The 25765-nt window shown below is 50.2% G+C and overlaps 1 protein-coding gene across 2 annotated transcripts; it reads left to right on the top strand.

Annotated features, from left to right (window-relative positions):
- Nucleotides 1-24588, top strand: trim62.1 (tripartite motif containing 62, tandem duplicate 1). 2 transcript variants are annotated; one of them, XM_047025107.1, is made up of 6 exons: nucleotides 1-126; nucleotides 813-1445; nucleotides 13800-13895; nucleotides 16956-17212; nucleotides 18622-18737; nucleotides 21841-24588. In XM_047025107.1, exons 2-6 carry the CDS (start codon nucleotides 1038-1040, stop codon nucleotides 22389-22391), a joined length of 1428 nt encoding a protein of 475 aa, XP_046881063.1. In that variant the 5' UTR covers nucleotides 1-126; nucleotides 813-1037; the 3' UTR covers nucleotides 22392-24588. The 2 variants fall into 2 exon arrangements, with proteins under 2 accessions (XP_046881063.1, XP_046881065.1); XM_047025109.1 differs by lacking the exons at nucleotides 1-126; nucleotides 813-1445 and adding an exon at nucleotides 12572-13644.
- Nucleotides 24589-25765: the final 1177 nt, after the last annotated feature.

Below are 25765 nucleotides of genomic sequence, written 5' to 3' on the forward strand. Positions count from 1 at the left end.
TCTGTGATCCGACACGACTTAGTCCCACACTGAAAGGGATCAGGCAGAGAGAAGAGGAAGCGAAGGGATCCTGTACTCGCTATTGATGGGAAAACTGAGCTTAGGATAGGGTCACACTAAGGAACGGTGAGTGGAGTGTCCTATATGTTAGTTAACTGTATTTAAATGTCTTCCTGATTAGTTTGATATCCGGCATGGCACGCTGTTTTGAAACCAATGAAAGCATCTCTCTTCGCTATGTTCGATACTGTTTATTTTTACGTTAGCTAACAGTCTTGCTAGCGCTACTAGCTTGCAGTACTAGTAAAGAGACAGTCATCTGCTGCTATCTAGCCTGCCAACGTTAGCTAGCCAATTATACTCAGCTAGCTTCAGGCAGGTTTGGGGTTATGTAGATTAGCTAGAATAGCATTATGAATATAAATATTTTCTGATGTTTAATTTTGATTTATAGTGTCAGTTTGTCTTAGAAACACCACTTGACATGTCACACATTTTCGTCAAAGACAGCGTTCGGAAAGAAGGACATTAGCAGTTCGAAATGCTGCGGTTGTCAGTCATTCCATCATAAATTAGGGCAGCTCTGGCTAAGGTTACTGTAGCCAGTCCTCCTGCCAGGTAAGCTAGTTCAGTCATGTAGCTTGCCACAGGACTAGGTCTAGGAAACCAAGTACTTTTTTCATGGGCATCACTGAACCTCTGAAAGTGAATCACTGACTGAGACTTGTCAATGATTGATTGCTTTGGAATAATTCTGACCACCTTCAAGATTTCACTGCAAGTTATTGACCTGTGCGTCTCATTTTATTCAGTTCCCAACAGAGAAACCAAAGAAGAGGATCAAACATTCTGCAGCAGGTGTTTTTGAACTTCCCTTCTGCGCCCTCTTTCATGTAAGAAGTGCTCTTGGCCCCGAGCACAGTATAGTAAAGTATAAAGTATATAGTAACTATAGTCAAGTATATCTGGCCTGCCTAGTGCAATTGGCCCCTGCCTACACTCTGCAGTTAAATGCAGCTCCACCCCAGTGCTTGCAAATGGCTTGCTGTCTGAAGGACGAGCTCCTGTGTTCCATCTGCCTGAGTATCTACCAGGATCCAGTCAGCTTCGGCTGCGAGCACTACTTCTGCCGCAAGTGCATCACCGAGCACTGGAGCAGGCAGGAGCCGCACGGGGCGCGAGACTGTCCGGAGTGCAGGAGGACCTTCCCCGACCCTCTGCTCTCCCCGAGCCTCAAGCTGTCCAACATCGTGGAGCGCTACTCCGCCTTCCCGCTGGACGCCATCCTGAATGCCCAGCGGAGCTCCTACCCCTGTAAGGACCACGAGAAGGTCAAGCTCTTCTGCCTGAGCGACAAGAGCCTGGTGTGCTTCTTCTGTGACGAGCCGGCGCTGCACGAGCAGCACCAAGTCACCACCATTGACGAGGCCTACGAGGAGATACAGGTCAGGTCAGGTTTTCAACACTGTTTTAGTCTGTCTCTGAGCTGTAGGCTAAACCATGTAAATGGTAAAATGGGAGTACAGTTTTTTTACTAATTAAAGGATTTTGCATGATTATGCATGACTAATAAACAACAACAGTGTGTAAACGAAAAGGGAACTTTGCTGTGAGTTCCTATTCAAGCTTGCACGCTAGGCACATTTGTTAGCTAGGTGTGGAAACAAATAGGCAAAGTGTTTTTTGTAGCAGCTGTGACAGAAACATTCCTTCTCTGATACTGTTAAACATGGAAGCCCTTGATCCCTACTGTGGTTGGCCAACAGCAAGGCGTGAGGGACGATAAGACCCAGAGCTGAGCTTTAATGGTTACTGGTTAGTGCCTTATTACTATCTCACAAATCATGCTTACATTATGGGAATAGCAAAACATCATTATTTTATTTATATATTTTTTCTTTTCTTTTTTTCTTTAAGGCCCAGTGTCTTTGACATTATTTGTGCACAAGTATTCAGGTTGTGAGAGTTAATAGTACCGACATCATCCTGGCGTAAATTACTGTATTTTACTAAGTAGAAATAACTGCAACTGGTTTGCAGTGTTGACACAAACTACTTGTTGGGGTGCTTAAAATACTTGGCAGCCTCTATCTTGTCCTTCCTCGTAATTCAGTTTAGATAGCGTGTAATAATAGACTGAACACCATAAACATCAAAGTTTTCCTTGTTCCATAACAGTAAAGCTTTGCATCAAAGGGTCAATGTAATGTAATCTCGATGCGGAATTAATTGGTACAACGCTCTGCCGGGCTTCCTTAGACGGTTTCTAGCGGTTTCTACAACAGCATCTCTCCCTGGATGTCTTTTCAAGATGAAGTGTCGTGGCATTTCCTCTCCTGGTGGGATGTTTCCAGGCTGCCCAGATCTACAGGGCCGAGGGAGGAGCAGGCTGGCACCCAATCAGAAACAACCCCTCCTCCTCTATTAGCTTGGCACATTTCAGTTTCGGATTTGTTGTTACGGCTTCAGGGAAACTGTACTCTGTTTCTTTCTGTTTTGTTTCCTTGGCTTCGTGCCTCGCCCCGGAACCTGAACCTGTTTGTGCGGTCGGTCCTGGTGTTTGGGTCTGCTAGACCAGGACCCCATCCTCGGGTGCGTGGATGCCCAACCTTTGGATAGCAGAGCGTCAGACAGGGTTGCCTATCAACGAAAGGGTGGTTTCATACATTTCAAAGCAGAATGGCAGTTGAGTGGTGGATGTGCAAAGGTTTGTTGACCCTATGGGAACAAAGGTCAGTTTTGACACGCGGAAGTCCTGATAAAACCACACTCTAAGTTCTAAAGAGATTTGGTAGGGGTCAATGTGTTAAAACGAAAAACTCTGTGGCTGTGGTAGGGCAGCTGAAAAAGCTTTGACTGTGAAAAAAAAACATAATCCAGCTTGAGATTCCTCTAAAAAGCACAGACAGTTGACATTGAAGTATGATCTCCTGTGTATGTGATAGTATCAGCTTGCTTTCAGCTGACGACAGCCTCTGCTTGTGGTCCATTAGAAAAGCCCTGGATAGACAAATACTGCCCACCCTCCATTACCTTGTTTACCTATCAGTCCCCTGCCTAGTCATTCTGCTCCATCACCAACTCATTAAGGAGGTCAACATCTCCCATCCCTCTCAATGTGGGCTACTAAGTTGGTGCCACAGAGGCTAAGTAAGTGCCAGTTGACTTTGTGACCGGCTGTGTTCCTGGCCACAGCAGAGGTAGAGCTTTGGTTGGTCTGTGCAGGGCTGGCAGGAGTTAGGAGTGTAATCTCCTTAGTTTGGCATGTCAGTCCTCTGCTCTGACCTCAGGCCCCTCATCCTTGTTGCTGTCAGGGCTGAGAGCAGGAGGAGGAGGGAGAGGAGGGTTTTTGCCCAGAGGGACACCGCTAGGTCTGTCCTTGAGGAGGGACCGGTCAAAACGACACGCGCTCACACCGTGTTGCTCAGACCGTCTTTCTCCCACACACATCGCCTGCATGTGTCTCTTAACGTGAAGGATATGACAGGATACCAAAGGATTTGGTGAAGCTCTACCACTGGCTTGAGGCAGCAGAGATTTCCCAGGAAACAAAATCACTCTGATGGGGGGAGGGGGGGGGGGGGGTTGGACTCAACTGCCTGGGCAGGAGGTCCTCAGTCCACTCTAAAACATCTGTGTTTAGGAACACCACAATGTTCAAGAACAGCCATATTTGAAATAGCTGCACTATTTTCACATAACGAAAAAATAACAGTCAAGCTAAAACCGTTGGCACATCTGTGTTTTCAAGTCTCTGAATCCTCTCTGTGTCCCGTCTGGAGCAGAAGCTGAGTCGCCGGCCGCTTCTTCTATCCACCTGCCCGTATGGGGACGGTTTCGACCCTTCCTGTGGAGTTAGGGTGTTAGTTCAGCTCGGTGGTACAGAGGGCTGACTGGATAGCCTTGGCAAGTTTCGTTTCAGTTTTAGTCTGGGGGGGGACTGAAGTGGCGGAGCTGGAGAGGAAGAGAACCATGGGTGGACTTCTGCTTAGCCACAGGCGTCTGCTTCTGCTCTGTTTGCCATCCGACCGCTGTGCTCCACCAGATGAGAACTGCACTGTTCCCTAGCCAGTCATTAAATTGCCCGTCCATCCGTCCATGGGCAGGAAGTGGAGCAGCTGCCTCAGTTGGCCCCTGCTTGCTTCTACTCTACTTGACTGTACTGTTCTGTGCTCTGCTCGTCTCTACTCTATTGTACTGTCCTCTGCTCAGAAGTGCTCTCTGGGCTTCATATAGGGGGTGAAGGGCAGTGCTGGAGCCTGTTGTTGTCAGTCAAGCCACGTCTTCCCATCTCAGTCAGCCCTTGGTTGTCTGTAAGTTCTCATTAGACCTCCTGTGTACCCAGGTAGTGGTCAATCCCAGAGCCGTTAGACTTCCACACTTCCTATCAGGCCCACAAAGGCCACCCAGCAGTGTGTTAACATTTGCCTTATCTTTTCCGCTCGCTGTGGCACTGGGGTGATATTTGAAGCTGGAGAATGAAAGGCGAGAATGTGGCCCTTTTTTTTGAAGTGTTCCTTGCTGGCTGTAGAGCTGCCTCTCTCCGGCTCTCTCTCTCCCCCATCAGCAAACGTAAACAGCCGTTACTGGCTGCAGTAAATGAGTCAGGCAGTTTCAAGGGCACCCACAGCCGTCTCCTGTGGCCTGTCCCACTCTCCTCTACGTTCATCTCTCTTTCTCTCTCCCCCTATTTCCCTCTCTTGTTTACGCCCCTCTTTTTTTGCCTGTACCTTTATTTGTGTCCTCGCCCTCCCTCTCTGCCTGTTTCTCTCTCTTTTTCTCTCTCTCTTTTTCTCTCTCTCTTTTTCTCTCTCTCTTTTTCTCTCTCTCTTTTTCTCTCTCTCTCTCTCTCTCTCTCTCTCTCTCTCTCTCTCTCTCTCCCTCTCTCTGCCTCTCTTTTTCTCTCTTCCTATACCTCCTTCTCTTCCTATACCTCCTTCTCTTCCTCTCTCGCTCTTTCTGCCTCTCTCTCTCCCTATACCTCCTTCTCTTCCTTCCTCGCTCTTTCTCCCTCTGCCTCTCTCTCTCTCTCTCTGCCTCTCTTTTTCTCTCCCTATACCTCCTTCTCTTCCTCCCTCGCTCCTTATCCCTCTCTGCCTCTCTTTCTCTCTGCCTCTCTCCCCCTTCTCTTGGCCTCTCTCTCTCCTCATGCCTCTCTCTTAATCTTCTCCTCATTCCCTTGGTATGTGCTTTATTAAATGTCAGGGCTTGCTCTCGTTAACTAATTCTTTAGAGAGGTGGTTCCCAGAGTTAGGCCTTTCCTTTCTTCTTCCTCTTCTTCCCCCTGTTTCTCCCTCCTGTCGATGCTAACCAGGCTGGAGTGTGGCGTGGCCCGGAGGCCGCCTGCGTTCCTGTGGAATCAAGCCACGGGGAGAGGCAGAGCAGTCGCGTTCAGTTAAGCCGGCAGCACAGACACTCAGCAAGGTCCTCCTGGGACTGGGAGAGCTGTCCTGACTGGGAGAGCTGTCCTGAGAGGGAGAGCTGTCCTGAGAGGGAGAGCTGTCCTGACTGGGAGAGCTGTCCTGACTGGGAGAGCTGTCCTGACTGGGAGAGCTGTCCTGAGAGGGAGAGCTGTTCTGAGAGGAGAGCTGTTCTGAGAGGAGAGCTGTCCTGAGAGGAGAGCTGTCCTGAGAGGAGAGCTGTCCTGAGAGGGAGAGCTGTTCTTAGAGGAGAACTGATCTGAGAGGGAGAGCTGTTCTGAGAAGAGAGCTGTTCTGATAGGAGAGCTGTTCTGAGAGGGAGGGCTGTTCTGAGAGGAGAGCTGTTTTGAGAGGAGAGCTGTTCTGAGAGGAGAGCTGTTCTGAGAGGAGAGCTGTTCTGAGAGAGAGAGCTGTCCTGAGAGGGAGAGCTGTCCTGAGAGAGAGAGCTGTCCTGAGAGGGAGAGCTGTCCTGAGAGGGAGAGCTGTCCTGAGAGGGAGAGCTGTCCTGAGAGAGAGAGCTGTTCTGAGAGGGAAAGCTATTCTTAGAGGAGAACTGATCTGAGAGGGAGAGCTGTTCTGAGAAGAGAGCTGTTCTGATAGGAGAGCTGTTCTGAGAGGGAGGGCTGTTCTGAGAGGAGAGCTGTCCTGAGAGGGAGAGCTGTCCTGACTGGGAGAGCTGTCCTGAGAGGGAGAGCTGTTCTGAGAGGAGAGCTGTTCTGAGAGGGAGAGCTGTTCTGAGAGGAGAGCTGTCCTGAGAGGAGAGCTGTCCTGAGAGGAGAGCTGTCCTGAGAGGGAGAGCTGTTCTGAGAGGGAGAGCTGTCCTGAGAGGGAGAGCTGTCCTGAGAGGGAGAGCTGTTATGCTAACCAGGCCTGCCTACTCAGCTCTCCTTGCTTGATCAAAACACGACCAAGGAAACCTTCTGGCAGCCATTAAAACGTACTTGAAACAGGTTTACCACATGACAAGTACTCAATTGTGTTTGGAAGGAATTTGCTCTAATTTCCTTCCAGCGTGCCAGTGCAGTGATTATAGCCCATTCAGATCTCACCTAACGTGCCTGAATGAGCAGGTGTGTCTGTCAGAACCCTGGCTGGGCTTCTTCTACAGCCATGGGTTTGGTTCTTCTTGTTTTTCCTCTCTGAAGAACTCATGGACAAGGGCTGGACTGAAACCTCTTTCTCGTGGCTGTGTTTACTGACCGCTGGGCAAACATCCCTTTTCTTCCTCCCAGCAGCCTTTGTTCCTCAGGCCTGTGTGTTCCTGGGCTGTGAAACAGGTCTGGGGGAGGACACAGCTAACATGAGCGTGGACACCCTGCAGCAGAGATACGGCAGGGTCACGGGTTTGATGTAGCGTGACATAGTATACAATACCTTCTCAGATCAGAACTAAAGGTGTGACTCTGTTTCGCCTTGGACTGGGTGCTGTGTGTGTGTGTGTGTGTGTGTGTGTGTGTGTGTGTGTAGGAACTGGTATGACAGGAGAGGAGAATGCCTCTGAGCAGGAAGGGTGGCTATGAAAGATGTTTTGTATGTATCTTGTGTATGATCTGGAGGCTTTATGTAGCCATCCTACGTAGCCTAGCTCAAGTGTTGAAAAGGAGTGTGTACTGTGAGTGTGTGTGTGTACTGTGTGTATGTGTACTGTGTGTATGTGTACTGCATTTGTGTGTAGCGACGGACATCCCTGGACCCTCTGCCCCACCCTACCCCGGGATTGTGAGCAGTGCGTCCTGATTATCTTGGGAATTAAAGCAGATTACAGGCCATTGTTAAAAGGCCGGGGCCGGGCTGGGCCGTAATCTGCTGTAATTCCCTGTGTCTGTGATTAGCTGCAGATGATTGAATTAGACGTGCTGTTGATATGAGGTCCTCATTAACACCACACTCCGCTGAGGCACACATAATCCAGGCCTTCCTGCCACTGGGGTCACCGTCAGAGACAGAGCCCTGGGAAGGCTGGTTGTGGGGTTCACAGTAAGATGGACCGCTGCCTGCTAGCCTCCTGTTCAGCTAGCTTCCACAGGCTCCACCCCCGGCTGGGAGGAGGCTGGTTTACTGCTGGACGCTCATGTTCTCTGACGGCACAATGAGGCACGCTACCGCTCTGTACCATGAGCATTGGCTCATGTGAATATAAAGGCACTCAACACTGATTTTGTGTGTTTTGATTCCAATGTAATTTTTTTAAATATAATATACTATCAATATTCCGATAAACAGTATCAATGTTTTGGGGGACAACCAAGTGAATGCATGAAATATATCGAAATATAGGCGGCCATGTCAAAAGGCTCGGTGTGGATCAACTCTTTTTCAATTACAGGCTGAAAATGAGTTGTTGTTGCTAGCTACAATTGATATGTTTAACCGTCTTTTTCAAAGGTCTCCGTGTTGGAGCTGCAGCAGGCCCCCTTTAGTTTACAGTCTCTCTCTCAGGCATCTCTCTGTTGGGGACGGGGAGAGGAGAGGTGATGAGGAAAGAAGGAGAGATGAGGATTGGGGCGGAGAAAGGAGTCGAATGAGAGGAGGAAATGAAAGGAGGAGAGGTGAGGATTGGGGAGGACAAAGAAGGAGAGGAGGACACGAAAAGGAGAGGAGATAAGGAGAGAAGAGATGAGGATGGGGAGGAGAAAGGAGAAAAGGGGAGGTGTGGAGAGCAGAATCAGGGCATGGCTCTGGTGCAGGTGTAGGGGGGAATTCCCACCTGATGGCTTTGGTGTCACATGGACTCCAGTAGGGTATGATCCTTACCTGAGGGGAGTAGGGTATGTGTCCGTGTGTGTGTCCGTGTGTGTGTGTGTGTCCGTCCGTGTGTGTGTGTGAGGGGGGAGTGGGAGGGGGGGAGGGGAGAGGGGGAGGGGGAGAGAGAGGGGGCGTGCAGACCACTCATTTAAGTGGGTCAAATATAAATGCTGCCAAGCAATTAAATGGCTGCTCTACAGACAGACATCAGATCACAGCTGGGTCCAGCTCAGCCTGTCCACAGAGCAAGAAGACAGTTCTGTCAACATGAACAACAAGCTTGTCGGATGTCGATTCCCTTCTTACTTCTTATTGGACAGTGGCATCCAGACACCCAAACAGTACGTGAACAGAATTGCGTCACAACATACTGGCCATTAGTGGGTTTCCTAATCCAAAGTGGCTTTGTATTTAGGTTTCTTAGGAGGCCATATCCCTGTTTCCGGGGATATCTGGTTTTATCCCACACACATTCAACACTGAACTGTTTACATCGCTGGAACAGATGTCGAGCCTTGTTTTTGGGAGCCTCCATTGGTGAACGGCGAAGCATTCAATGGTTTTTGTATGACTCGGTTGAACAGGATGTCCAAATATAGCCTGTATTAATAATGGCCCTTTCATCAGAAATAATTACAAAGCTGATTTATGGCCACTGCTGAAGTAGGACTTGTTAGAAGGTTACGTAATGTCAAAAAGCACAAAGCTGTGTGTGTGTAATAGTCCTAATCAAGCAGACCATAGATGATGGATCCCCCCCCCCACACGAGCCTCCGCCCCTCCCTGGGTGATTGATACCTTGTCAGAAGGCCTCGCTCCACGCATCTCTGGAGCGGCTTCTATTAGCAGCATGGTCGTGTAAGCACCACTGCAGATTGAATAGGTGGGTTATGATGAGGTCACGCTCCTCCATGTATTACAGCGGTGCAGTCAGCAGAGTCTGGGTGTCTGCTCTGAACAGGATCCCAATACTGAGAGGCAGATTGCTTGTAGTTCAAGCAGCAGGACATGCTGTCATGTGCCAGGGCCCCAGACCTCCAGTCTTCTGCCAACTGCACATGTACACACACACACACTCATGCAAGCGCACACTCTCTCACACACACACACACACACAGGGTCCCTGTGATCTGTAGCCCTGACAGCATCGGTGTCCTGAGAGGTTGACTAATGTTCCTCTCCTCTCTCCCTCCCAACATCCCCCGCCTCTCCTCTCTCTCTCCCATCATCCCTCGCCTCTCCTCTCTCTCTCTCCCATCATCCCTCGCCTCTCCCCTCTCTCTCCCATCATCCCTCGCCTCTCCTCTCCCATCATCCCTCGCCTCTCCTCTCTCTCTCCCAACATGCCTTGCCTTTCCTCTCTCCCCCCGGGCCTAACCCCCCCATAGCATCTATCACAAGGCTTGCCAGTGCTACTCTTCTGTAGAAGATTTGGTAGTTCTTTAACTTAAAAATAGATCCATAAATAAATACAAACATTTGGATCAAAGTATAAAGAAATCCCAGAAGATTTGATAAAAACCCTGAATATTATTCTAACCTCAAATTGAGTGTGTTTTGTTAAATGACTAATTTAATCACAATCCCTCTGCCAAAGATAGCTTCCACTAAATCCCGTGTTTGTTGTAGTCAGAGAGAGTAAAGGGTGGATTTGCATGCAGAATGTCCCGGTGCTCTGCTGGAAGTGGAGCAGGCTCACAACATTTATCATTTACATGACGTGCCCTACATTCTCCTCGCTGGAGGAAGACTTCCAGGATCACCACCACTGCTCTCCTCAGAAGGAGTTTTTGTACTTTTCTTCCCTCCTTTACCCCTCTCGCGACCCCATTCATGGTGGACGTTCTCCATGTTCCCTCCATCCATCAAGCGCCTCAGATTGTCCAACCTAGCTCCTCTCTTCTGCGTTGTGGTCTACAGAGTTGAGATGCGACCGTCATGCAGTGACTCGTCAGACTGTTGTCCATGATGGAGAGGGGAGGAGTGAGGCTGTACAGTGTTGAGATGCAGCCATGCTGCTGCCGCTCTGTGACTGCTGGGAGCAGCCAGGCTCCTCTCCTCAGGGTCTGCAGGCTGTAGAGCTGCAGGCTGTAGAGCTGCAGTCTGTAGAGCTGCAGTCTGTAGCGCTGCAGTCTGTAGCGCAGCAGTCTGTAGCGCTGCAGGCTGTAGAGCTGCAGTCTGTAGAGCTGCAGGCTGTAGAGCTGCAGTCTGTAGCGCTGCAGGCTGTAGAGCTGCAGTCTCTAGAGCTGCAGTCTGTAGCGCTGCAGGCTGTAGAGCTGCAGTCTGTAGAGCTGTAGTCTGTGCTGACGGTGGAGGAAAGCCAGGGCCAGCCAGGGGAGGCAGCTTGAGCCCAATTTGATGTCTCAGACCAATTTTTTTCTTGTCCTGACACAGCTGTTTTTGTTGACTGTGAGTTGTTATTTATTAAGTTTTTCCTGTGTGTGGGTCCTGAGGGAAGAGGGAAGCTGCATTTGAGCCCAGGGGTTATTATAGTTTAACAGCACTATTTGGCCAGTTTTTACTATACACTATCTGGCAGTTTATCCAAAAGTGATACACCCTTTCCTTTTAATATTCGAACCAGTTTCGAACTTGTTAATGGTTCGTCATGCAACGAGGAAAAATACCTGACAGCGTATTTACGGCACTGATTGACTTTTCTTTGAACAGTGAGTCAGGGACCCAGAAATCCACAGAACATTCCACCCGTCCTACGTGTCAGAGCGGTTAGCTGAGATCACTGGAGAACAATCCAGCTTCCTGATACTCAAACTGATAGCGTGTGTGCCAGTGTTGGATGCTCTCATCAAATCAATGTCACCAGCCTGCCATCCTGTGTTTGGGACATGGGCTATGGGCTATGTGTGTCATTGCTGCAACGGCAGGGTCATGCTGTGTGAGGGAAGTTCCTGCTGTGTCATGCGGTGCTCCTAGCCTCCAGCTGCTATAGGTTGTCATGACAGCATGCTAGGATGGCTAGCATGCAGCCACCAGTCCAGCCACAGCTCCTTATGTTATTGTGGTAGCATGCTAGGCTAGCTAACTAATACTGTGTGTCACTGGTCCTCATGTTATCATGGTAGCATGCTAGGCTAGCTAGCTCGCGGTTACCACTTCACTGCCCCTCATATCTTATTATGACAATCTGCTGACTGTTCTGGCAGGGCTGTGCAGGTCCCAGACAGGGCTGAGCAGGTCCCAGACTGTACTTCACTTCTGCTGTAGCATCCAGCTGTCCAGAACCAGACTACAAACTGCTCTGGATGTAAAGGCCATGTTTGGGAAGCCAGTGGAAAAAGGCCTCTGGCAGTGCTGTGGTAGCTAGCTAGGTGCATCCCTCTCCTACGATGATGGGTCACTTCTCTTAGACCTTTTGTTAATGGACTAGGTAGTCAACACGATGACATTAACCACTGGGTTTCTACTCTTTTACTGTCAACGTAACAGATCATTCTTTCTCAGGTTAAGGGACTGTAACAGTCTTTCTGGGTCAGAATGGGCAGAAGAAATCAATATTTGTCAGTCTGAAACACTGCTGTGTATAAATGATCATTGAGCAAACAGCAGTGTGTTCTTGTGTGTGTACAGGCTTTGTGTGTTTTCCAACTTGGCAACCCAAAGCTAATAAACTGTGAATCATACCGTCATTACCCCTGTGACGCATCTGCAACATAGGTCTGAGATGTGCGTGTGAGAAAGCGACCCTTCCCTTTGCTGTCCTATTTGTTGTGATTTACAGCGCAAGGCCAAGGGACCGGCTGTGTGTGGATGTGTGCCAGTGTTTACTCTCATCGTCCGCAGGCTGAAGGAGTTACGACCTGGCCCCGCCTCCGAGATGCTGCTCGGTGTCATCCTGGCCCCCCCCCCAGGATGACACCGAGGGGGGGGGGGCTTTTGCATGATCCTATGTTAAAGAAAAGAGTGAAAAGGAGTTCTATGCACAGATTCTAGGTTGTGTACACATAATACTAACTGCAGGTTTTGGCAACTAACAATTGACATTTGTCTTATTTCCGCTTTTTCATCCAAAGTGGACATTTTTATATGTACAGTAATAAGTGGTTATCAGGTAATCAAGGACCAGAATTGCAGGACTCAGGTTTGGCAGGTACTTCAAGAAGTAATGTACACTTAAGTGCAGCTTTTTTGAAAGTTCTCTTTGACGTCGGTGAATGGGAATGAAATCAGAGGAAACCATTGTTCGGCGTTGCAGAGTGAATCAGAATTCTGTGAACAGCTTCATCATTCACACTCTGACTGCCTCTTGTGTTGTTCGTGTTCTTCAACAGGGTTGCCAGTTTGAAGCCAATAACCCTCTTGAAGTTATCTCGCTGATTGAATTAATTCAGCCTGCAGCTGTGTTGGAAGTTGGAGGAATTTACAGTCCCCTGTGAGTGTTTAAGAAATGACATTTTTGGAGATGTTGTACCCTGGAGCTGCGAGCGTGCTGGATGTAGGGAGGGAGGGAAAAAGAAAAAGAAGACACGTTAAAATGAATTTTAGATTTATAACCGTCTAGCTTTGACCCTGTTCCCTGCAGCTATGCATCATGGGAAAATGTCATGTCCTGTTTTGGTTGGCAAGCTGAGATGGGCTGGAGAGCTGCAGTCACTGATCATGAACACGAACACGCGCGCACACACACACGTACACACACACTCCTCGAGGAGGATGAGTCTGCCCATGCAATTGGTCACAAGGTTGTTCTTGACGTCTGTATGTTGTTGAGGGATGTGAAACCATTCGATCAGCATGCAGTCTCACGCTGTCTGACTGAGATTCATGTCACACCTCCTTGTGTCCCTGGGAACATGAATGCTTTGTCTTTTTTGAACCAATTACGACATTCAGGCTTTCTGGCTCATTTACAAGCGAAAATAACTTGTCGTTAAGACAAACGTTGCATTCCAGTGCCTTGATGGATAACAGTGCTTTAGGTCTTGTTCTATGCTGTTTAGTCTTTTTTTTTACCCATGCATCTCTGCTGAGGAAGTGTGTGGGCTGAGCTGTCATCCTGCCGTCCTGGTACTGGTTGGCACCAAAGGCCTCTGTTTGTGTGCCTTCATGAGGAGGGAAAGACGAGACCAGAGAAAGACGAGAGGAGAAGGACACCTCGGGTTTTTCTTCCGGAAACCTTAGACTCTCTTTCTTACTCTCTCTGTTTGGACTTCCTTACTCCCTCATCCATTTCTGAGTGCTCCTGACCCAGCGGCACAGCCGGCCAGCTGGAAGGGCAGAGCCGAACAGGCATGCACACCCTCTCGTTTCAGTCCTCCTAGAGCTCGATTCCTGTGTGTTTTTCCGAGATTTGCTTGTAGCGAGGCGAGCTCTTCGATTGATCCATTGTGAAAGGCTTTGAAAGGGAGGAGGCGAGAGAGGAGAGCCCCGAGAGCTCCCTCTGAGTCGGCAGCAGGGGTCTGAAGATGACCTTCACGTGCTCTTGAGATCAGCACTCATCCGTTTGGTTTCTTCACAACAAGTGAGAGGACCAAAAGGGGAGGAGGGGAGCTGCTCTAGTGAGGGGCTCCCAGTCCTTTGACTGGGAGTCATGGACTAAATCCAGAGTCAGTCATATTTGATGAGATGTCGTTTTGCAGTACAGTTGCTCACGTGTGTGTGTGTGTGTGGTTGCAGAGGGAGATGAAGGAACAGCTGGCCACTCTGCAGGACAGTGAGAAGGGACACACTGAGGCCCTGCTGCTTCTCCAGAGGCAACTCACAGAGACCAAGGTAGGTACACACACACACACACACACAACACACAGACACCAAGGTAGGTACACACACACACACAACACACGGAGACCAAGGTAGGTACACACACACACAACTCAAATTAAGGGGTGAATAATGAGTTCCTCTTTATCTTACTCGTAGTTTGTTTTTTTTTATCTCCGTGTATTGCTACCTCTCTATCTCCCACCCACTTGCACACACTCACAGTCCAGTCACTGTTTGGACTGACAGTGAATGTCCAACGAGCAGATCGGTTTATTGAGCAGCTCTTTAATCTTGACACCTTGTTTTAATCAGCCCAGCTAGAGCATCTAGTCAATATCAGCTTTTTTTCCCCAGCTCTCTGCTCTCTCTCTCTCTCTCTCTCTCTCTCTCTCTCTCTCTCTCTCTCTCTCTCTCTCTCTCTCTCTCTCTCTCTCTCTCTCTCTCTCTCTGCCTTCATTCTCTGCTCATATGTACCTCTCTCTATCTCTCTCTCTCTCTCTCTCTCTCTATGCCTTCAGTCTCTGCTCATCTCTACCTCTCTCTATGCTTTGCTATCTGCCCTCTCTCACACAGAGTGTTTCTCTCTTCTTAGCAGTAAGTCTCCTTAGTATCTTGTGCTATTGTGAAGGAGGGGGAGCTGCCTGCCTGTATTAGTCATTGTGGAGCAGGTGCAGTGCAGCCAGTCTTCCTCCTCCTGCTGTCGTCTACCACAGTAGCATGGCCGTCCCTCCTCCTCCATACACTCGACTGCATGGACAGCAGTGTGTTCAGGAGTGTTGTTTAAAAGGAGCCCTTTCGCCTTCCCCCGCCTGCCTACCATCATCTGCCAGCTGTGTAGGTATTCTGCCCCCCCTTCCCTGCCCTGCCCCGCCCCAAACACCCTACAGGCTCAATATACTGCAGTCCTTCTCATTAGGTTTGCATCCATTTGTGCAAAGTGCACTGCCTGGAAGAGGGGCTGGTCTAGTGCGAGCACATTGATCCTCCGGCCCATCTCCACTGCGTTTGTTTTTGATGTGTGACACGTCTTTATCAGCCTCACTGCTGCTGTATGATGAGGGGAATCTGCACTCAGCCCTTTCACCAAACAACCACTGAATAGAGCTCAACCACTTCTAGGTGAGGGCTAGCGAGCTAGCCTTTCAGATCGAAACACTGGCCTGTTGGTCATCCAATCAGCCAGCCTGTCACCCAGCCGGTCAACCAATTACAACTTCCAACCTCCTCATGTCCAGCCCTCCTCCCACTGTCACCAGGTGGGCAATGGTAGACAGGAAGCCAGGCAGGCAGACAGGAAGCCAGGCAGGCAGACAGGAAGCCAAGCAGGCGGACAGGAAGCCAGGCAGGCAGACAGGAAGCCAGGCAGGCAGACAGGAAGCCAGGCAGGCAGACAGGAAGCCAGGCAGGCAAACAGGAAGCCAGGCAGGCAAACAGGAAGCCAGGCAGGCAGACAGGAAGCCAGGCAGGCGGACAGGAAGCCAGGCAGGCGGACAGGAAGCCAGGCCGGCGGACAGGAAGCCAGGCAGGCGGACAGGAAGCCAGGCAGGCGGACAGGAAGCCAGGCAGGCAGACAGGAAGCCAGGCAGGCAGACAGGAAGCCAGGCAGGCAGACAGGAAGCCAGGCAGGTAGACAGGAAGCCAGGCAGGCAGCCCACCTTGATAAATGTGACCCCACTCCCACACACAGAGGACCTGTAGGGGAGATAAATGATCTTAATAAGCTTTCAGCTCCCGCTGCTCCAGAGAATCCCTGCCCTGGCCAGGAGATCTGAGGCTGGGCTATTTGATGGAGATTGATGGAGTTCAAGCAATGAGTAATAAAGTCTATATCTGGCCCCCCTGGCTCCTGTTCCTCATCATCATCCTCCTACTTCAACTCCTCCTCCTGGTTCCTGTTCCTGTGTGCGGAGGAGGAGGAGAAAACTGACATGTTATCCAGGAGAAGAGAATGTTTCTCCAGTGCAGTGAGACAAACAGCAGAGGGAGAGGGACAGAGCCATGGAGACAGTTCTACAGACAGAGGCTGCCTTGGCCTGTACTGGTTGCCCCAGAGCTCATCAGCTCATCTTTCTTCGATCTCTGACTGACAGGGCTCTGCCTGATTTTTCCTGGGTTCCGGTTTCAACTACATTGTTTCCTTTCTGCAGCTCTCTTTTTCTCCCTCTCTGTTGCTCTCCCTCCCTGGTTCTCCCTCCCATATCTATATACATCTATCTCTCTCCCTCTCTCTCTCCATCCCTCCCTCTCTCTCATCCCTTCTCTCTCTCTCTCTCTCTCTCTCTCTCTCTCTCTCTCTCTCTCTCTCTCTCTCTCTCTCTCGCTCTCTCTCTCTCCATCCATCCTTCCCTCTCTGTCTCAGTTTCCCTCTAGCTCTCCACTCTCCTCTCTGTCTAATAGCCCTCGTTTATCTGCCTGTCCACCAGTCTGCTTTTCATAGCGGGCCCGTTCTCACTTGACCTTGGTGAAAGGAACAGTCTTTCTCTAATGACAAATTCACTACTCATGTCCTTCTCTACCTGAACAACTACGTCCTACAGACAACACCGATTCAAACTCTTTCTTCCATCCAGTCTCTATTTGACGACATTCGAATCGCAATCTGAAGAACATCTACTTAAACGCTGTTTTCCGTTCTTCTTTGTTCAACCTATATTCTAACAAGATACGCTATCTAACCAGCATCCGCCTGCAGAGTCAGTGGAAATGACTATCAAGCTGTCTGCTGTGCCTTTAGAGGATAGCCCAGCAGGAAAGCATTAGTTTTTCTTTGAAGCGTATCAGGACACATGTTGAACCCAACTCGAATACATAAATTCACATTTACATAATAGTTAAGCATTTAAAGCACTTTGTATCCTCTGGGGATGTTGACTCTTGTCCAATTATGTGTGTCGATGTGGACAAACAGAAACACCTGTAAACATTTTTTTTTTTTAAATGGAGGCGTCAGGTCGTTTCCTCAGCGTATGAAAACAGGAAACCCTTAACCTGTCATTTGAGCTGTCCTCGTTTGTAGCCTCATTTCCAAATCCCATGTGCCCCATTTCCCTGTGCCCTCCTGTGTTCCAGTCCTCGGCCAAGGGCCTGCGCGCCACCATCGGCGAGGCGTTTGAGCGCCTCCAGCGGTTCCTGCGCGAGCGCCAGAAGAGCATGCTGGAGGAGCTGGAGACGGACACGGCGCGCACGCTCGCCGATATCGAGCGCAAGATCCAGCGCTACAGCCAGCAGCTGCGCGACGTCAAGGAGGGCGTCCAGATCCTGCAGGAGCGCCTCAACGAAACGGGACACCACGACTTCCTGGAGGGCGTGGCCCTCACCTCCGAGAGGTGCTCCGCTTACTCTCTGCTCGCTTCCGCTGCTCTGGGACCAGCCCTCTGCCCCAGTCACAAGCCTTCGTAAGATGGTTGCACTGAGGTTACAGTCAGTCTAGCTCTGGGCGGGAAGAGCAGCCCCCGCCGCGCCCTTTTCCCCGAAACGGCTTTTGACTCGAGGGGCGTTTTGATTCCGGGAAAAAACGTCTGCGGCGCCACAGGCGTCCGTTTCCGATTGGGTTGATCAGACCAGAAGGGCCGTATCAAGCGCACCCCCGGGGCAGCCTCGGGGGGAAAGAAGGCGGGAATGCTTCTCCTGCCTCAGTGTGGATGTGTTGTCGTGCGAAGCCCTCTGATGTCGGGTGAAGCGCTCGTGCTCGTGTGGTCAGGCGGCCGCCTTGGAGGAGGAAGAAGAGAGTTGCACAGCAGACCTTCCTCAGGCCCTGAGCAGATGTTCTATGAATCGGGCCAATCTAAACGGCTCATTACTCTTAATCTGGAAGACGGGGGCTCAAGGGGGGGGGGGGGGGGGGGGGGGGGGGGGGGGTGGATAGACTTGAGAGGTTTTATAGGCGGTTGGCAGGTATAGTGAAGTAGCTTCAGAGAGGAGCTTTATTGAAGGTGGGCGTCCATTAATTAAAGTGTGTGTGTGTGTGTGAGAGGGGACTGGGGGTGGACAGTATAGTACATATATTTACTGCTTTAGGTGACCCGTCAGTTCAGTGGGTGTGGGCAGAGAACGAGGGGATAAACACGGGGATGGATGCCGGGCAGGTTCTGGAGCTCCGGGGATCCGAATCATGTAGGTGGAGGCAGGATGTCCTGGAAGGTCTGGACAGGGTTGCTGTGCCAGCTCTGTTCCTTCCTCACAGATACTGGGAAGCCGTCTCTGACTACGGGGAAGCATGAATAGTTTTGCTGCATGACTTGGCCTTTTGTTTTTGGTCTGATAACTGTGTTCTGTTGGCTTTACGTCTCTTGACACTGCTTTAGCTCCAAGTTCAGAATGGTTCCTCAGCGCCTCTGTCGCACTCCTATAACTTGTCCTCCCGCCATTCGCTCCACCTCCTCCTCCACCTCTGTTACTCCCCTCCATCCACCTTTTCCTCACATCTCTTCCTCCCCTCACTTCTCCTCTCGCTCCTTGTCGACCTCCTTACACACCTCTCCCTCCTCCTTCTCCCCTCCTCCTCCTCTTCCTCCTCCCTGATCCCAGCTCTCCACCTGAAAGGGAGGACAGTTGTTCGTGTGCATGCCGATGGGTATCAGGGAGGCGGATACGGTGTCTGGTGTCTGTGGTTGGTCCTGTAAGGGCCTCAGTGCTGAGCCCTGCCCAGCGATGCCCCGCCCAGTGAGGTGTGGAGGCCGGTCTGGCCGCTGCTCCGGCAGGTGCTCAGCTGCTGTGTGTGTGTGTCTCCTTGCAGGATCAAGGGGAAGATCCACGAGACCAACCTGACCTACGAAGACTTCCCCACGTCCAAGTACATGGGACCTCTCCAGTACACCATCTGGAAGTCTCTCTTCCAAGACATCTCGCCAGGTAAAGGGGGGGAGGGGGCATCAAGATGGCGTCTGTGTTTTGGGGTTGGAATTCCTGCTCTGCATCGAGCCACAGGGGTGGGGTTTGCGCTTGTGGGGTTGGTCTGTTGGGGTATGACGGCGCACGGGCAACTGAGGCATGCCCAGTGCATCGAATGGGTCTCAGTTATTGTTGGAACAGCCACAGTCCTGCACTACACCTTCTCTGTTCATTTGCTCTCTCCCCCGGCGTGGCACCTGGTGACGAGGGTGGAATGTGCAGATTTAGGACCCTGGGGAGGAAAATCTCTGCGTGATGAAACGGGGCGGGCGAGCTCCTTCTAATTCTGCTGTATTAACATAGCAGGCGGCCAGTGTGAGCTCCCGCTCCCGTTTACGGCTCCTTGTATGTGGGGGCCGGAGGGTTGAGATGCCTTTCTCTCTGACGGGAGGAGAGCTGATGAACAGCTCTCTCTTTCTCTCTCCCTCTCTCTCCCTTCCTCTCTCTCTCTACCTCTCTTTCTCTGTCCTTCTCTCTCTCCCTCCTTCTCTCTCTCCCTCCCTCTCCCTCTCTCTCTCTCCCCCTGTCTGTCTCCCTGTCTCAGCCCATCACTCATTCTCACGGAGGCTTATTTAAAATAATGCACCCAGGAGTATTTCACTCCCTCAATCAATTCTCCCATGTTTGGGGGCTCATCTAGTTGAGGTGGGGAGGGAGGGGGAGGTTAGGGGACTGTGCATGGTGGATTCTCTGCCTCCTCTGACTGGCTGCCAAATGGAACAATTGGTTCTGATCCATCATCGCTGGCAGCGACGGCACAAAGACATTCCTCCCATCATCCCGCTCTCTGCGTTTTGTCGTTGTGCAGGATTCGAGGCAGGCAAGGTATTCATCTTCTCTCAGACCCTGGGCTTGTTCAGTCGACGACTCCTCCCGCGTGCGTGTGTGCCTGCGTTATCTGTGCACGCGTGTGCAGGTATGCCGGTCGTTTGTGTGTCGGCGTGCGAGGGAGCGAGCGTCTAGGGTTTCCAAAGAATTGATTGCAGCACATGCTGCCCATGTCATTGTGATGTCGAGATGACATTGACCTGCGTGTTGGCCCGGCGCCAGGCTCCGTGTGTGTTTCCACTGAGCCTGAGGAGGAGGAGGACTGCTAGTGGCCTGCACACACCCAGGAGGGAGAGATGGAGCACATTCCTCTCTCTCTCTCTCTCTCTCTCTCTCTCTCTCTCTCTCTCTCTCTCTCTCTCTGTCTCTGTCTCTGTCTCTGTCTCTGTCTCTCTCTCTGTCTCTGTCTCTGTCTCTGTCTCTCTGTTTCTTTCTCTTCCTCTCTCTCTCTCTTTCTCTCGTTCTCTCTCTTTCTCTCTCTCTCTCTCTCTCTCTCTCTCTCTCTCTCTCTCTCTCTCTCTCTCTCTCTTTCTTTCTCTTCCTCTCTCTCTCTCTCTCTCTCTCTCTCTCTCTCTCTCTCTCTCTCTCTCTCGTTCTCTCTATCTCGTTCTCTCTCTCTCTCTCTATCTCGTTCTCTCTCTCTATCTCGTTCTCTCTCTCGTTCTCTCTATCTCGTTCTTTCTCTTGTTCTCTCTCTCGTTCTCTCTCTCTCTCCCTGATCTGTAGCACTGCAGGGCTGGGAGGGAGGGAGCAGAACAAGCAGCCATTGTTCAGGCTCAGATCAAGCCAGCCATCATGGAAATAATGAGGGTTCTAGTATGGGGTATGGGGAGGTATGGGGGTATAGGTATGGGGAGGGGACTGTCCAGTTCTTCCTCTAGTTAGTCACATTCTGTCAGGTCTGAGAAAGAAAGTGAACTAGAACTCTAAGTAACTACAGGTACATTGTGTCCTACGGTTACCTACACTTTAGATCCAGGTACTGGTATTAGCTAGGTCCAGCATTAGCTAATAGAGAATAAGGTCCTTAGGAGATGCTGTGATAATGAATGTGTTCATAATACTACGTAACTGTTAACGATACACGGAAGGGTTAGGTTTAGGGATAGTGTCATTGTAAGATGCGACAAGCTTACGTTAACATGTAAAGCCCTTCTAATGTGAGACGCAAATTAACATTACAATGTGTTGATTAGACTTACTAACTTACACATTTGAGTAACTAACTCTCTTACGTGCGATGAACCAATGCTTCCTACCAGCACCTGGGTCTAGTGTCCCTGCACAGCTTCCTGAGTTGGAGCTCAGCTCAGCCAGCTTCTCTCTGCTCCTCTCCCCTACGCTCTAGGCTCACATTTGCATACCTGCACGCAAGATTGCTATTTCTTCTCTACTATCAACCTCTGAAAGAACTCTTGGAGGAACTTTTATACATGTATATTTTACTGTGTTTCATCATCTTTGTATGTTTTGCTTAGGGTACAAAGCAAGTCCAAGTTTCAAGCCCCACAGCCCTGTAGGTAATGATGACAAAGTCGGTTGAGCTCACTGACATGTGAGCAGACTAACGTTGGGCACATCAGGATCAGTCACCAGCAGATAATTGGCCTTCTTTTGTCATCGTCATAGATACGAGGACACAACCTTGGCTGCCTGGAACTCTCTGCACCGTGATCTAACTGGTGTTCTCTTAGGACGGTAGCTGTGACTGTCTGGGTGCAAACTGGTTTTCTCAGGGCTGTAGCTGCACCCATCTGGATCCTAACGGGTGTCAGACATGGAACTGCACCGGGGATTTTGCCGTAGCCGGACTAGTTATGCTCAGCTCAACTTAAAACATATTCACTGCTCAAGATCCTTAAAGATAGTGTGTTTGGTTTTTCACCAACTGGGCTAAATCACTTGAGGAATCACTTTCAGAGCTATGATTTTGGAAGTCAGTGCATACAGTTGGCTTCATTTCCATACTTCAAGACTGACTGGCTGGCTTTTCCAATGCCTCAGCATTATGCTCACCAGCGTAGGGTGTGGGGCAAGAAGAATGACGCTGCAGTTCTAGCTCCAAAAGGGTCCTCCTGGAATGTATTACCTTATATCTACAGGAACTCAATTACCTTCATACCATAAATTCCTGTCTTCCTTCTGGTTAAGTGTTTTACGTTTTACGTCCCCTTTCTCTCTTCCCTCTCCTCCCTCTTTCCCCCCTCTTTTCTCCCCCCCCCCCTCCTCCCCACAGTCCCAGCCGCCCTGACCCTCGACCCCATCACCGCCCACCAGCGCCTCATCCTCTCCGACGACTGCACCATCGTCGCCTACGGCAACCTGCACCCGCAGCCCCTCCAGGACTCGCCGCGGCGCTTCGACGTGGAGGTGTCCGTGCTGGGGGCCGAGGGCTTCGGCTCGGGGGTGCACTACTGGGAGGTGATGGTGTCGGAGAAGACCCAGTGGATGATCGGCGTGGCCAACGAGAGCGTGAGCCGCAAGGGCAGCATCCAGATCCAACCCAGCAGGGGCTTCTACTGCATCGTCATGCACGACGGCAACCAGTACAGCGCCTGCACGGAGCCCTGGACGCGCCTCAACGTCAAGAGCAAGCTGGAGAAGGTGGGAGTCTACCTGGACTACCACAAGGGCCTGCTGGTCTTCTACAACGCCGACGACATGTCCTGGCTCTACACCTACCGGGAGAAGTTCCCCGCCAAGCTCTACCCGTACTTCAGCCCCGGGCAGAGCCACGCCAACGGCAAGAACGTCCAGCCGCTGAGGATCAACACCGTGCGGCTCTGAGGCGCGGACGAGCGGTCGAGGGCCGCGTCCGTGCTGGGAGTTAATTCCGGAAGGACTTACGAGTCGTGTGAGAAAACGACCCAGGGCCGCTACGGCGGAGCTGGGTGGTTGTTTTGAAACTGCTCTGAACCGGTTTGAGTTCCCTCGGTTGGTTGTATGTGTGGATGATGATCCTATGGGACCTCTGTGACAGTCATGGACCGGCCCACCTTGCACAGGTCTGGGGCTCCTGTTGATCCACTGCTTGTCTCCCCAGGCAAGCCGACAGACAGACTCGACCTTTTGTCTCCGCTGACAGACAGATGGATGTTAGAGACTTCTGTGTCGTTGACTTGGCTGTGTGTGTGTGTGTGTGTGTGTGTAATGTGTCTTAAGGGCAGCACCTTTCCTTTGGCACAGCGAGCAGTTGAAGCCTTCTGTCCCCCTGAAAATGATGTCACAGTTATTCAATATATATGATCAAATGATTATTGTTTTATCCTCAGGATGTGTGTGTGTGTGTGTGTGTGTGTGTTTCGATGTGTCTGACTGATCTGTGACAGTCTGTTGTTCTGTACAAGTGTGATGGTCTGTGTCACTTTTGGGTAAGGAGAATGTCACCGCCCCTCTCCCCAGTCCTTGTGCCTGGGTTCTAATACATGAAACTGGAACACGGGATGTGCGCTTGATTTGTCTCAGAGTTTGCACTTCTGGGACTGTTGCATTGTTCTCATGCTACTGGGTAAAACCTATATCAAGTGCACCTGATTTATAGGCTTTGAGATGGGCGGGGAAGTGTGTGTCTAAACAGTATTTATCAGTGCTGGCGTTTCCGCTGCTCTTCCTCGATTGATTCATGGATACCTGTGGACCTCCAGTGGTGGAACTCTACATGTACCTGGTTCCCTCTATACTGGTCATGATGGCACTCGAGAACATTCCATTCTTCCGCTCCCTCCCTTGTCCAATCGGATCACTGTCCTCTTGTCCAATCAGAAGGAAAGGAACCCTGCACCGTGACTCATCACACCACATGAACCTCCAGATGAATCATCGTGTCGTTCTACCTGTTTCTTTTTTCTTTCTTTTTTGCGTTGAATTGCTACACACACCAAATATGTTTGTTTGTTTGAATGCTGTAATGCCGTTCTGTAACACCAGTATAAGTGGATAAAATAAGGATTGTGCTCTGCTGTCCCTGTGCTGTGAACAGGACCAGCAATGTCGCTGCCGCAGCAGAAACTTCTGTGCTTCTCTGCAGCCTGACTCCTCCCAGGTGCCTCAAGTGCTCTTGTTTGTGATCCAGTGATTTTAGACAAGTACCCTGTATCCTATGATAAGCGCAGAGAGATGGAGACAGAGTGGGAAAGAGAGAGAGAGAGATTGAGTCAGAGTGGGAGGGAGAGAAAGAGGAAATGGGAGAGAGATAAATATAGGGCTATCCGAGCACATGCTCCTTCGGGGACTCATTGTCAACCACCGCAAGAGTCATTCTAACAAGACAGTGAATGTGTGAGAAAGGGAGAAAGTGGAAGTAGGTGAACAACAACAAAAACAATTACAAATAAATAAAGTATTTGCACCTCCGGTTCTGCCCTAATCCCCCCTCCCCCCCTGCCCCCCCCCCCCCCTCTGCTGTTGTGGCTCTGTGTGTTTTTCCGTGTGTTTTTCTGTGTTGTTTCACATGAAATCATTTTGAAGGGGCAGTGCCCTGCGATGTTGGATGTGCCAGTATGTTCCAGTATGTTCCAGTATGTGCAGTCTGAGGCTTCCGGGCGGCCTGTCTGTGGGAAGCACAACTGACTCCACAGGTCTACCCCCCAGCAGGGCCTACGAGTTAGTCTGACGCCCTCTCAGAGGATCCACACAACAGCGTACATGTGCCACGCCACGAGGACACGATCGAACAAACTGATCAAATTCATCATTTGTTATACACCTGTGTGGTTTGTCACGTTCAGCTGGCCAACTCTGGGACCCTGCTGGTGGGTATAGTCCTGTGATGTTGGTTATATATATATACATAATTATATATAGCAAGAGATTATCATTTTAAGTGGGTTGGTGGTGGTGGTGGGTTGGTGGTGGAACTGTAGGATTTTTCAAGATGATTGTGTGTCTGGACGATGGTGGCTGTGGATTCATCACTCTGGTGTGCTTCTGCTGCTAGAGGTTCCTAACATGTTTTAATGTACAATAAATGACTGGTGAAACCAAGGCCTGCATGTCTCTGCGTGATCGTGTCTGACACACACACACAGCACAACACAAATCACACCCACTCAGCGTGATACCAATCACACAACTACAGGCGCGTGCACACACGGCATGATACAAATACATCAAAGGTTGGGGCAATATTGGAACTGTACTGTCTGAAAGACGTGACCCGGTCTGACAAGTCAGTACCCGTTTCCCTTCAGTGTGTCTGGGATGAGTGGAGATGTGCCAGCACTCTGCCAGCGCTCAAGGCTGCGGGCTCGACTCGTTCTTTGTTCTTTGTTTTTCCGTCCTGACATCAGTCATCATCTCACTCTGAGGCCTGTCTGAATGCCGCAGAATACAAGCAGAGAGGAAGCATGTGACAGATTGAGCTGCCTGCTTCAGAGACACATTCACACCCCCCCTGCAGGAGAAGGACGCGCTGGAGAGAGGGTCTTCGGTCTGGTTCAGAGAGCAACCTTCTTTGAGGTAGGTCAGAGGTACCATGACTGGTCACGTCAAGCTTCCCCTATCCATGTCTTTGAACCATCCTGTCACAAACATTCAGCGATTTCCTGTCAAAGGAAACAATTCCAGTGGGGCTATCTGATGTTTGTCTTTCACCGGGCTAGGGAGGGAAAGGTTGGCAAGGAGACGGGAGATCAATGATGCATTCATTTTTAATGAAACCTTTGTATGAAGTGAATGTGTGAAATGGAGACCAGGGCCATAGGAGTGCGGAGTATAAAGCAAATGGTTGCTTTAGTGAGGCAAGTCTTCACAAAACCCAAACCTGTTTCTTTGCATTGATACTGTCCTGTAATTATTCAAATTCATACAAAGACTGAAGTAACTAACTGACTAATCCATTTCATAACAGACTGACTAACCATTAGATGGATACATTGGAAAACAGAACTCCCATATCTACGTACTTGTCATGCCAACATACATACATGTTACCATGGTACACGTGTACACTGTCTCATCTGTACTGTAGACATCACATTCCATTCCACATATGTACATATTTAAAGCCCCAGCAAACCACCTCAGCACGTTCTACTCCCACCTCCAGAAAAGCATTCTGCACCACTCCATCAAGGAAAGATGGAAAAGTGAGAAAACGAATGTGGATGCTCCAGTTGTGATCCTGTTACATGAATACATGCATAAGGTTACATGAATACATA

The sequence above is a fragment of the Hypomesus transpacificus genome, chromosome 9 (genome assembly GCF_021917145.1).
Source record: "Hypomesus transpacificus isolate Combined female chromosome 9, fHypTra1, whole genome shotgun sequence".
In the NCBI taxonomy this organism is placed as follows: domain Eukaryota; kingdom Metazoa; phylum Chordata; class Actinopteri; order Osmeriformes; family Osmeridae; genus Hypomesus; species Hypomesus transpacificus.